Source organism: Molossus molossus, unplaced genomic scaffold, assembly GCF_014108415.1.
Source record: "Molossus molossus isolate mMolMol1 unplaced genomic scaffold, mMolMol1.p scaffold_m16_p_1, whole genome shotgun sequence".
NCBI lineage: Eukaryota > Metazoa > Chordata > Mammalia > Chiroptera > Molossidae > Molossus > Molossus molossus.
The window spans coordinates 60,269,074-60,281,968 of NW_023425344.1; the positions used below are offsets into that span (position 1 = coordinate 60,269,074).

The 12,895-nt window shown below is 40.8% G+C and overlaps 1 protein-coding gene across 2 annotated transcripts in view; it reads right to left on the reverse strand.

Moving 5' to 3' along the window:
* Positions 1-12,520, reverse strand: part of PRKG2 (protein kinase cGMP-dependent 2) — a 102,300-nt gene extending 89,780 nt beyond the window's left edge. The window contains exons 1-2 of one of the 2 annotated variants that reach the window (XM_036270173.1): positions 12,392-12,520; positions 1,949-2,422 (exon numbers count right to left, since the gene is read on the reverse strand). In XM_036270173.1, coding sequence (XP_036126066.1) covers positions 1,949-2,409 — 461 coding nt within the window. In that variant the 5' untranslated portion in view covers positions 2,410-2,422; positions 12,392-12,520. The remainder of the gene's footprint in view (positions 1-1,948; positions 2,423-12,391) is intronic. The other variant, XM_036270168.1, reaches the window with a different exon arrangement.
* Between the last annotated feature and the right edge of the window lie 375 nt (positions 12,521-12,895).

The following is a 12,895-nucleotide window of genomic DNA, read 5'->3' on the forward strand; positions in this document are numbered from 1 at the left end:
ATATATCTGAAGAAAACACCAGATGATGTTCAATTTTTTAAAAACAAATATAAGTTTATAACATTTATAATTTGTAAATTTGGACTATTAATAATAAGTAGTTATTAAAAGGAATAAATAAACCCCTTCTAAACCAACTAATAATTTAAAATCTTGACTTAAAAACACTCTTCTGAACTATCAGATTTCTTTCAGCCACAGACTAATATAATTAAGAAGCCAGCATGACTTGTTTCCCTAACAAATACTTATTGATCATTCACTATGTGTCAAGTACTGTCAACAAACTAATTCATTAAACCTGCCTTTACATCTATTGTCAAAATTAATCATTTATTTGTTTAAGTCAGATGTTTTATCTTTATTTGTATTACTTGTATCAGTGAATAAAGTAAAATTTGTTTTAGTATTATAAATCTTGCATTTTGCAAGAGACCCAGGCTTAGCCAAGACATTATCAAGGCAAAAGATCTAATTTCAATTCATAAATACTTACTTATTTAAAAATAATGCGGAAAGGAGGCCCTAACTCATGCCTGGCTGGTGTGGCTCAGTGGTTGAGCATAGACCCATGCGCCAAGAGGTCACTGGTTCCATTCCCAGTCAGGGCACATGCCCAGGCTATAAGCCAAATCCCCAATGGGGGCCATGCAAGAGGCGGCCAATTGATGTTCTCTTTCAATGATGTTTCTATCTCTCTCTCACTCTCCCTTCCTCTCTCTCTAAAATTAATAAAGAAAAAAATTTTTTTAATAAATAAAAATAAAAAAATTGTGGAAAAGAAACTCTAATTCATGATGTTTCTAGTCAATCTTTCCTGGGTAGGAAATTCACACACACACACACACACACACACACACACACACACACCACATACAAGAATGCTGTGGTAAATATTTACATGTTCTGTTAAAAATCCTATTTTTAAAATTAATTCTAGCTTTTATTTGTTCCCTCTGCCTGACACGCCCTTTCCACCTCATTTATGCTCCTTTTCTTCCTCTGGGTCTCAGTTAAAGGTCACCTCCTCAGGCAGGCCTCCATGATAATTCCAACTCTGTTGCCTCTTTGCCCTTCTTTCCCTGTAATCCCAGACAGCAGCCACCATACATTGGTTTCCATCACATCATTTATCCCAATTAATAATTATATAGCATTTACTTGTTTCCATATACACTGTCTGTCTCTCCCTGAGAAAAGCTTTGTGTCTATTTAATCACTGATATGCACTTAGCATCTAACAGTGGATGGGAGAAAGTAGCATAGTACTCAATCTGAACTAGGGGGTGAATGAATGAATTCATCCCCTTCTAAGGTTCCAGCTTATTCCTTTTTTTTTTTTTCTTTATTGATTTTAGAAAGAGAGGAAGGGAGGGGGAGAGAGAGAGAAACATTGATGAGAGAACATCGATTGGCCACCTCCTGCATATATACCCCACAACCTGGGCATGTGCCCTGACCGGGAAGCAAGCCGGCATGGTCGACAATCAACCACTGAGCCACACTGGTCGGGCCAGCTTATTCCTTTTTCATAACACTCACAGATTAAGTGCTAGTTAGTGGCTTTGCTATACATATTCACAATTCTTTGTAATTTGTGTACACTTTTAAGTCCATTCCTATAAAAAGAAAGAAGGGTGGACATCCTCGAATTACCTCTTCACTCCCCTACGGTTTTTAAGACAATGGAAATTACTTTCGTAAACTCAGTTCCTCAGTTGTACATATCACAAATCAATATCCAGGTAAAGCACAGTTTATGCTTTAAAGAAAAGTTCTCCTTAAAGGGAGACCCTTTTGCAAGACAAAACCATTTTTAGAAGTTCCTCTATCCCCAAATCTGAAAGGAGAAATATGTTCTTTACCATTGAGGAGACTTGATGAATTTCACTCTAGTGTTGCGTAATGTTAAGGCCATGTAAGTCACAAGAGTGTGGGAACTGCTTACCTGGAGTCCTTTCTGACTCTTGCTTTCTCAAAGGAAAATTCAGGAGGTTTGTTGAGGTCATAGGTTCGGGTTGTTGGCTCGGCAGACACCCCCGCCTTGGCTCCCCTCCTGCTATGGAGAGAGACCAGCCCCGAGGTCTTCCGGTGCACCTCCAGGGGCACCCTATCTGGGGAGACCTGCAGCAGGCTGCCACCCTGGATGTGCACCACGTCCTGCAGCTTGTTCAGCTGGATGCACTTGTTCTGCAGCTCCTCTGTGAGCTCGGCAATGGCCACAGTCTGCTTCGACAGCTGCTCCCGCAGCTCCTTCAGATGGTACTCCCGCTCTTGGATCTCCGCATCCTTCCTCCTCAGCTCCTTCTCCAGCTCTGTCACCTTGCTCCGCAGGGCATCGTTGGTGAGGTTCCCCGAGTGGCCATCTGGATGCTTGGAATGTTTGGGTTTCACTGAACCATTTCCCATTTTGCTCAAGAACCTGAGAGAGGGCACAGAATTGGGAATTACCCAGTGGAGTTTCCTGTCCCAAGAGCCCCCTCCACTCCTCTCATTCAGATCTGTTAAATAAATAGAAACATAGTTGCCATCATTGTTTGATAAGCACCAAAGTCCCCATGCTTCCAGAAGGAAAGCGATTGGCCATTTCCTTTATCCCTCCAGGAAGAGGAGCAGGCATTCAGTTTCACAGTGCCCATCCCCTTGCTGGCCCAGGTATCAAACCTGAGCCTTTTGCACAACAGCACCTGCCGTTCTCTTTGGTCACTCTCTCCGGACAGCTGTCAAAAGCATCAGAACAGAGCTGCGATGTGGATGTCAACATGGCAAAGATGAAATGCAAACAAGCAGCTACAGCAGAGGCTTGGAAATGTCACAAGTCTCTCGGCTCCTTGTGTGGCTAACTAAGGAACGCTTCCTGAATTTAGAAAATAACACATCTGTATTCCGCAGAAGGAGGCAAAGTTGGTATTGCTTTACAATCACTTTTCTCCTGCCTACCATAGGTACCTGTTAAATTTTGCATTTCTAATAATGCCCCATTTGGGGGGGGGGCACAATAAAAATCTTCCAAATTGCGGTTACTAGAAGGTAAAATAGAGGTAAAGAGATTCTTCTACATCCTTTAATTTATATCCTAACACCAAGGTTGTCCAAAAATGATGACCTGTGGTCCAAGACTCCATTTATTTCCTGCTAAGAAAATCCTCAGTGCAGGCCCCAAAGCAGCCCCGCATCCAGAGAGTAAAAAGCAGATCAGAATTACAAAGAATGATTTTAGTAGGATCAGAAATTCTTTGTAGTTCAATAGCTATGCATTTATTTTAACATTCATTAGAAATATAGATAATGGGCACCACAAAGTCGTGATTTCATTGACATTATTGCTTAAGTGGAGGCTAAATTAGGTAATTAGGTTTACTAAGTCAATTCAGTAAAAATAGAAAATAAATCATCTGCAGATAATAAGCACATGCGAGCAAAATCAAAAGGAACTGGACAGGGTGAAGTTGGGAAAATACTGCTTGAATTAATTGGGATAAGTTTAAGTCTTTTTGGGTTACCTATTTCACCTTCACACTTCTGCATGTGCAGTTTTTGACAGCCAGAACCCAAGAAGCATGATAACACTTATAAACTAAGTTTAATTACCTCTCATTATCGAATCCGAAGAAACAGGTGAGGCTTTGAAGTCACATAACCCACACATTCCTGCCCCTCTCTCCCTCCAAATTTCAAACCCAGAGACAAATGAAATTCTTAGACTCATTTCACTAGCTCTACCAGAATAATCATGACCTCTACACAATAAAGACACAGATGTAACACAGCCTCTAAGTTTCAAACGGATGCAGCCACATCACCAATGCAGGTGGCCTAAGATGGATGGAACAAACAGAAACTAAATGTACTCATAAAAGTAATCTTGCAATACTCAGATATTGTCCATCCAAGTCAGGTTCCAAGCACTCATGAATAAACATTAATCTTCAGAGAATTGCCCTTATATGTAGCAAAGATGTGGCAGGTTTAACCTTTAAATATCTGTTGACTTGGCAGCATTTACTGTTCTTAGATATTAAGAATATATAAAAATATTGAGGAGAATAGAATTCATAGAAGTAACCCTGGACAACCCTTGTATCCCAGATAAGCAATTCAGAAGATGTTAGATTGGGGCCTAAGAATAACCTTGAATGAGATTCTGAATGACAGGCAACATAAGAAGGGTGTCCCCCAAAGGTATCTGCAATGAATGTGGGCACAAGTTTTTAACCGGTAGCTATGAGTCATCTTCCACACACACATTTTTGGTTCATGGACTAGCATTCCTAAACCAAGGCAGGATGAAAGGAAAGGAGTTGGGGAGAAAGAGACTGCCCTATAAATAAATCAAAAGTGAACACAAGAAGTATTAAATCTAATATTAAACTAACAACTCATTTTTTTATTTGTCGAACAATTATTAACTAAGACCTGTCATGTACTATATCAGGGGCATAGCTCCATGAATTTTCTGTCAGATTTGGCACAGAAAACAGATCTAGAATCCTAAATATGAAAAGGCTTAAAATCGTTTTTGTTCTACGTATGGCGTTCAAAACATTCTGTGCCAATCCAGTAATTTTACAAACCTGAATCAGCACAATTAAGTAGAAGATGTTAAATTCTCCCAAAATACCAACTCTTCTCTGCTTTTAATGAAGTCATTTTCAAAGCTGCATAAATCTTTCAAGGTATTTAGAATTCCAAAGAGGTGAAATGAGAGCAACTTATCTTTCAAATCACTAATTTAAGGTATATAAGTTACCAAAAGGCTCAACAGACATTGGATTTCTTAGTGAGTTCACTCATTTCAATTTTATTGTCCCTCAAGCCAAGGCTTTGAGTGTCTGGCTTCATAAAACCTAATTGGATTCACGGTTTCCTATATCAGTCACTGAGACAGATAGGCCATTCCTCAAATATGTATTGTTAGCCACAAGGAGAAACAAGCCATAGGATGCTCCTCCATCAACCTGGCCATTCCAGGTTATTAGAATCATTCTTATACAGTGATACCTCGGTTCTCGAACATAATTCGTTCCAGGAGGACGGTCGAGAACCGAATTGTTCGAGAACCAAAGCAATGAAACCAATAGGAAAGCGTGACTCCACAAAGCGTGACTCTCTCTCTGCACTCACACTGATGGCGCAAGCAAGGCGCGCTGGGCCGAATGAACGCCATTCGGCTCAACTCGGCTCATCTCGGAAGTTCGAGTTCCAAATATTTGTTCGGATTCCGAGACAAAAGTTTCTCGAATCTCCTGGTCGAATACCGATTTGGTCGAAAACCGAGGCATTCGAGAACCGAGGTATCACTGTAATCAGAAGGCAGTACATAAAGTAATAAATGAGCTTGGAGATCAAGATCAGGATTTAACAAGAGCAATGAAAGGTGGCTATCCAGGGTAGAAAAACTATCTGTTCTTCCCCCGCTGTGTAATCTTCTATAAATTACTTAGAATCGTCGGTTTCTTAATCTGGAAATGGATATATGGATTACTATGTTCGTAAGGCTTCGCAAGCAATGTCTGCCATGTAGTTGGCACCCAGTAGCTTTCCCACTGAGTGAAGAGACAAGGCACTAGTGTCTTGCCTAAGGAAATGACCAGGGGGATCACTGCTGGGTGACACAGCAGTCTGGTAAACTACTGGTCTTCCAGATGAGAGGTCTTTAAAGATGCACATTATTCCCCTGGGGGAGAGGGACTCTTTGCCTAAATTATATCTTCTTTGCCTAAATTATATCTTTCATTAAAAAAATAAGTCATTGGAGTGGGCTCTATATTTTCATTCCAAATAAAATTATCTTTCTTAAAAAAAAAAAAAAGAAAAGAAGTCATTCTGGAACAAACAGGCTGGGAAACCTTCTCTATTAAGGGAAACCTGCCAAAAGATAGAGAAAGAAACTTCATGAATGACCCAGCCCAAGTTCCAGGACTCCTCCTTTGTGATGCCCTCATGTAGCCTCTATCTATTTACAGGTATTGCTGTAAACTACTTATTTCAAAAGGACCCGCCCAGTTATCTTTGAAGGCAACAGAAGAAGACATGGTTCACTGTGGAAGCAGTATTCTGCTGCCTAGACAAGAGAGAGGAACAGAATGAGAGGTGGCCTTTAGCAAGAAGAGAGGAGAACTATATAAGATGATCAATTATTATTACATTAATTTAATCACTATTTAAGAAATGTCATCTATAAGAGGTAACTAGAAAAGACTCCGGAAAAGCAAAACTTACTGTGAGGCTCCCACAGGCAGATTAACTCGTGGCAGCCAGTGTGGGAGGCATCAGACTATGTTGTCTGTTTTTCCTTGAGCCCCGAGGTAGTTGGAAACCAAAATCTTGGCTCTGATCTAGAAAATATCTATTTCTCTCTCTACCCATCTGGAGTCTGATATAAAAATACACACACACACATTTATCCATTTTTGTATATCTGTAAATACAGGACGTGGTATAGTGCCAGCTAAGGTTATAGAGCCAGAGTCCCAATCCAATCATTTACACTTAGTATTTTTGTGCCCTTTGGCACAATTTTGAGGTTGAGTGTCAATAATAGAAGAGAGAGATTTATAAACAATAAATATCAATAGGCAGAGAGGTAAAATATTATTGTACATTACTTAGAGCCACTAGAAGGTTAAATGACATAAACCATAACAAGAATTTAGCACAGTGCCTGACATATAGAGTGTGTTCACTAAATATTAAATATTACTATTATTATTACTGTAACATTATTTACCCAACAAAATAACTCATCTTAGTAGAAAACCATATTGTTCAAAAAATATGTACTACACCAACACAATATTATAAAAGAACAAAGTCAGAGTGCTGGTACTACCAGACATCAAGACTTACTACAAGGCTGCAATGATCAACACAGTGTGGTATTGGTGAAAGAACAGACACATAGATCAATGGTACAGAATAGAGAGCACAGAAACAGACCCACACAAACAGTCAACTGATCTTTGACAAAGGAATGAAGGCAATTCAATAATTAGGGATAGTTTTAACAAATTATATTGGAACAACTGGGCATCCTATATGTAAAAAAAATCTAAACACAGACCTTATATTTATCACAAAAATTAGCTCAAAATGGATCAAAGACCTAAATGTAAAACAAAAAAACTATAAAATATAGAAGAAAATCTAAGTGATCTTGGGTTTAATGATGTTTTTAGATAAAATACCAAAAGCACAATCCATAAAAAAATTGGTAGGTTGGACTTCATTAAAATAAAAAATGTCTACTTTGCAAAAGACACTATTAAGAGAATGAAACAAGAGCCATGAATTAGAAGAAAGGATTTGCAGAACACATATCAAATAAAGGACCGATATCCAAAACATACAAAGAACTCTTAACACTCGACATAGTGAAGACATATCTGTACATATTTGTCCAAACCTACAGAAAATAACCAGCTGAAAAATGGGCAAAAATATAAACAGACACCTCACCACAGAAGATAAACATATGGTAAAAAAGGATATAAAAAGATGCTCAACATCATTTGAAATTAGATCATCTCAAGTTAAAACAACAATGAGATACCACTACACACTTATTAGAATGGCCAAAATACTGACAACACCTAAAGCTCAAGAGGAAGTGGAGCAGTAGGAATTCTCATTCATGGTCATTGGGAATGCGAAATGACACAGCCACTTGAGAAAACAGTTTAGCAGTTTCTTACAAATCTAAGTAATCATATAATCCATCAATCATGTTCCCTGGTATTTATCCAACAGATATGAAAACATATATCCACACCAAAACCTACACATGGATGTTTATAGCAGCTTTATTCATAATTGCCAAAACTTGGAAGCAACCAAGATGTTCTTCAAATGGATGGATGGATAAACAAATTGGTACATTCAGGCAATTAAATATTATTCAGTGATGCAAAGTAATAACTATCGAGCATGGAGGAACTTTTAATGCATAGTACTAAGTGAAAGAAGTCAATCTGAGAAACCTACATAGTGTATGATCCCAACCATACGATATTCTGAAAATGACAAAACGTGGAGACAGTAAAAAGATCAGTGGTGGCCAGGGACTTGGGCAGAGGAAGGAAGGAGTGAATAAGTACAGCACAGGTCAGTCTTAGAGCAGTGAAACTATTCTGTATGATATTGTAATGGTGGATACATATCTTCACATATTTGTCCAAACCCATAGAATGTACAACACAAAAAATGAACCCTATTGTAAAATACGCACTTTAGTTAATAGTAATGCATCAATGTTGGTACGTCAATTATAACAAATGTACCACACTAATGCAAGATATTAAGAATGGGCAAAAGGACGGCAGAAGAAGAGTATGTGGAAACTCTCTCTACTTTTCACCTAATTTTTCTATAAACCTAAAACTACTCTAAAAAATAAAGTTGATTATTAAAAAAAAAAATAGGGAACAGGCTGAAATGCATGATGTGGAGAGAGTAAAGAGAAATGAAGCTGAAAAAGTAAGATATTAAAAAACTTCATCATATGCCATGTTATGGTATCTAGATTTTAGTGTAGGTCAAGTTTCTTTCAAGTGATGTGGTCAGGTCTGTCCTTTAGAAAAATAACTTTCTTGGTAACAAATACAGAATGGAGTAAAGAGTTTGGAGGAAGAAAGACAAAGTAAAAGGCTACTGCCTCAATCCAAGGAGGAGGTGATGGGACCCGGATTATGGCCCAAAAGAGTTCTAACCTTCTTCTAATGGACTTCTTGAACTCAAGGAAAAAAAAGAATCATCTCCATGGTAGCCAGCAGAGAAAAACATTATTATAGAAAATTTGGTTAAAAAAAAAGACAAAACACAGTTATAGATAACTCTGCAATTTCCTTCCTTTCAATAAATCATGAAAAGTGGAAGAGATTCTTTTTCATGATATGGGCACTGTAGCCTGGAACCAGAGGCCTAATTATACAGGTTTTTGCAGATAGTCTTCTAAGAACATATGAAAGATGCATTTGGTGTTAACCTTCACTTTGTTTCACCTAAGTTATTTTAGAAGATAATTAGCCATCATTGAAAATATAAATCCCTGCTTCTCTTCCCTGAAGCAAACCACACGAAGTTTTCCCTGTGTGAAATAGTGCAATTTCCTGTTATTGCCACAATGAAAATATCTGTCCACCTGATCCTGTGACCCTTAACCTGGAACTCAGGTTTGAGTCTATTGCTTGTTTTCTCTGTCCACAGCATCTTCATTTGGAAAGTAATGTTCTCTTGTCAGGCAGTCATACAAGCTTTTCACGGTACAGTTCCAGCTACTCCAGAGGTTGGCTGTCTGTTTGAAGTGCTCCACCCCCAGCATAATGTTCACAGTGAGTTTTAGAATTGCCACATATCCTATATGTTCACTGCCACATTTGGTGGCATTCTATTCAGCTACTTTGGAGTGATACAGAATCAGATAAACAGGCGAACAAGGAGAAATATAATTTTATAGATGTAGGTCAGGAGACTGGAGCTTATAGAATGTGAGTGGGGATAAAAAGAAACAGTAAAGATTTGGAAGTTTCCATTGTGGCAACTGGGTAAGAGGTGATGTCATTAATCAAAATGAGGAGCAGATTTTAAGGGATAAGATAGTAAATTTAATTTTGGACATGCTCAGTTTGAGGGACCTGTGGAAATTTTAGGATTGAGGAGTTCAGTAAGCAGTAAGAAATTAAAGACTAGAAAAAGACAAGAGAGGAAATGAAAATACTTAGCAATCACTGATACAGAAGTAGACTGAATCAGGGGTGGGAAACCTTTATTCTGCCAAGGGCCATTTGGATATTTATAACATCATTTGTGGGCCATAAAAATTATCAATGTAAAAATTAGCCTGCTATATTTAGTCATCTATAAATATGGAGATGAACGTGCCCAGGAGATTGGCAATGAGGAGAGGAAGAGTGTCTAGGGCTCTCTGAAGTCTGAAAGAAAAACGAGAACTAGGGTAAGAAGTTATTGCTTTGGCAGATGTGAGAGAGGATCTGGAGGGACTAACAGTAAAAGGTGAGAAGGATGGGAGAGATGCTGCAGGGGCAGCAACTCTAAATGTGGTGATTAAATGGAGAGTCAAACATGATTCTCATGTTTTGATCTAGGAAGACTTGAAGGCATTCATTTATTCAAAACTGAACAGAGTACAATGTATGGGGTGACAGTGACCAAAGTTCAGGAAATGAGTATGCTTTATGGAGACAGTAATAAATCATATGTTGAGTTTGAGGTGTTATGAGTCATCAAGGTGAAAATGTCTAGCAGATAGTAACAAAAAAGAAAGGTCAAGGCATGATACCTCTTTACAGAGGTACGAATTGCAGTTCCACTCATAAAGGAGATCACTGAGCAAAGGGTGCCTCTACTATTGTGTATGTACACTTAGAATGATCTACGTGGGTATTAGTTATAGGTAAACAGGACAAGGAGGAGAAGCAAATAACAAAGATGTACAATTAAGAGATCAAAATTTTCAAGAGGTGAGCAGGCTACAGTTCACAGCCCACAGGCATAGCAAAGCAAATGAGATTAGAGGAGGGAAAACACTAAATTTAGCCTTTCATGGAAGAGCTGGAATAGAAACTGCATTACAAAGGACCATGGGAAGGGCCAAGGCTCAGAGTAGGGACTTCAAGGCAATATCATGGTTCACGAAATGGATTTTTTGAATAGTGGAAACTGATTGAGAGTTATTTGTAAGGCTAGAATAGTGAACCAGTGAAGATAAAGGAAAATGAAAACAGGGAAAAGGGGGGAAATTAGTAGAAAAATGACCTAGAGCAGTGATGTCAACGCTTTTTATCTCATGGCACAAATAAACTAATTACTACAATTCTACAGCACACCAAAAAATATATTTTTTACTGATCTGACCAAAAAAATAGGTATAACTCTTATTCATTCACATGGAACAGCTATTGTGTTGGCTGCTGTCATTTTTTTATTTGACAATCTAAGGGAAAAGGGGTCAGTGCTCCGGATTAAGCAGCCAACATTGCATGTTTTTGTTTTGTTTTTTTAATGTTTTTATTGATTTGTTTAGAGAGTGAGGAAGGGAGAGATAGAAATATGGATGTGAGAGAAACCTTGATAGGCTTCCTCTTGCAGGTCCCCCACTGGGGATTGAGCCGGACAGCCCCAACCGGGGCATGTCCTGACCAGGAATCAAACCAGGACCACGCAATCCATGGCAGGATGCTCAATCCACTGAGCCACACCAGCTGGGCAGCACTGCATGTCTTAAGTATTCTATTCCTGCCGCACACCAGTTGAAAATCACTGGCCTGGTGGAAGCAAGACAATATGGGATCAAAAGACTTGGACAACATCCAGGCAACAAATGCCTTCACTATGAGGTGAATTAGCCTCACTTGTAAGGATTTCAGAATACTGAAGTGGACTATTTCACATAAAAGTGAAAGATCTCGCTGCACTATCTTTTATGTCCTTTATTTTGAGACGCACAATGTTCCAATGGAGAGGATGGCCTCCAATTCTACAGACTCCTGCAGGATATTAGCTCCTCCTGTATAAAATTAAACAGCGGTACTGGCTGTATGTGGGATGATCACCTTGCAAAAAAAAAAAAAAAAAAAAAAAGTGCCAGAATAAAAAAATGAAAAAAATAATTTCTAAGGAACTGGGGGGAGGGGCAGGTGTATGCTGCTCTCTTCCTTTATAAAAAAAGTCTCTGGAAACTTCAGGGACAAGATGAAAATATGGAAACCAAGGTCTTTCTACCTGTTAATTCTGCCTGCATTGTTTCTTTCTATTCTCAAATGCTTCCTAGTTTTTCTCATACTCTAACCCATTGCTTTTTCTCTCATTCCCAAAGTGGCTGACTTGTTCTTATGTGTTTGCTCTTGCTTTTTCATCACCTGGAAATACAGAGCACGGAAAGCGCCTCATGGTGCTGGGAGTGCCACAGGACACCCTCACAAGTTTACAAGGACTCCTAAAGTCCTTGCGTGAGTACTGTCTTCTAGCAGCTACCCAGAACCCCAACAAGCGGAGCCTGGGGCGCACACCCTGACAACAGTGCCAAGCCTCCTGCCCAGAGCAAGTCTCCAGGGCTGCTCCGGTGCTAAAGGCATTGAGAACCCCCAGGAATTCCAGCTGGGGCTGCGCTCTCCCCTCTCTCCCTTTCCTCCCCTGGCCAACCTGCTTAAAATCAAGTAGCCTTCCCTGAGTCCAGGAGCTCCGAAATAGCTGCCACACCAAGCGAACGCAACGCGTGCACACGTCCACACGCAAACAGCACGGGAACGAGACTGGCTGGGTGTGGAACAGAGGCGCACAGCGTGCAAGGCGCGCACAGCATGCACACTCTCGTACTGCGACCCTGTCCCTCCCGAGGCCTCCCGCCCCCGAGCCCCTAGCCCGAGAACCTCACCAGACAGCCCGGTAACTTTCCAGGTGCGCAGCTTGTCACCCCGGTGCGGCCGCCCCTGCGTCTCTGCGTCCTCTCCCACGCCGCCCTCCCCAGCAGCCTCCAGTGCCCGATCCCAGGGCAGGTCAGCTCAGCCCGCCCCGGCCGTGCGCAGGGCGTGCCGCGCGGGCCGGGAGCTGCCCGCACCGCCGCTCAGGCGACGAGGGAGCCGGGGCAGCGCGGGCGAGCGCGCCGTGAGCAGGAGCTGCGGCCGAGTCGGTGCTGCCGCCTGCCTCCTCCGTGGGGGCCGGTGCAGAGGAGACGCGCACGAGGCGGGAGGGGAGGGGAAGGAAAGAGGGAGGAGAGGAGGAACAGGAAGGGGGACAGGGGTCAGCCCGCGCTTTGGCGTGGAAGAGCAGGGAGCCGGCTACCCTAAAAGTGGGGTCACCCGCGCGCGCACCCACACCAGCTCGAACCTTCACTTCCAAGACCAACCGGCGGCGATAGCCGCAATCTGCACTTTATACC